At 48.9% G+C, this 329-nt stretch overlaps 1 protein-coding gene across 5 annotated transcripts in view; it reads right to left on the reverse strand.

Annotated features, from left to right (window-relative positions):
* The window catches only part of LOC119591255 (bestrophin-2-like), a 36,350-nt gene that overhangs the window by 1,452 nt on the left and 34,569 nt on the right, over positions 1–329 (reverse strand). For all 5 annotated transcript variants that reach the window (XM_037939970.1, XM_037939972.1, XM_037939968.1 and 2 more), the window contains exon 6: positions 3–238. In XM_037939970.1, coding sequence (XP_037795898.1) covers positions 3–238 — 236 coding nt within the window. The remainder of the gene's footprint in view (positions 1–2; positions 239–329) is intronic.

Below are 329 nucleotides of genomic sequence, written 5' to 3' on the forward strand. Positions count from 1 at the left end.
TGCGTATAAACAAGAGGAATATTATACGTGTTCCAGCCCATGAGACCGCCACAGCTACCCCGAACTTTGAGTATCTCGTCCATTATCATCTTCTGGGCAGCAGCGTTCCTGACTCGCCCCTCTTCTCTCGCTTTGTCCACCAGCCTACACGCCCACATGATCGGCACCCACGTCTTGTGCTGTGTCGTCTTCTTCTCGAGGTCGTCCAGGATTTCCAGCTCGCTCACCGTCAAGTAGCCTTGAAAGTGGGAGATGGAGTTAGTGTGGTGATTGCAAGGGAAAGAAAATAGGTAAAAACACACTGTTACTGTTATTAGTATTATCACGAA

Source organism: Penaeus monodon, chromosome 28, assembly GCF_015228065.2.
Source record: "Penaeus monodon isolate SGIC_2016 chromosome 28, NSTDA_Pmon_1, whole genome shotgun sequence".
NCBI lineage: Eukaryota > Metazoa > Arthropoda > Malacostraca > Decapoda > Penaeidae > Penaeus > Penaeus monodon.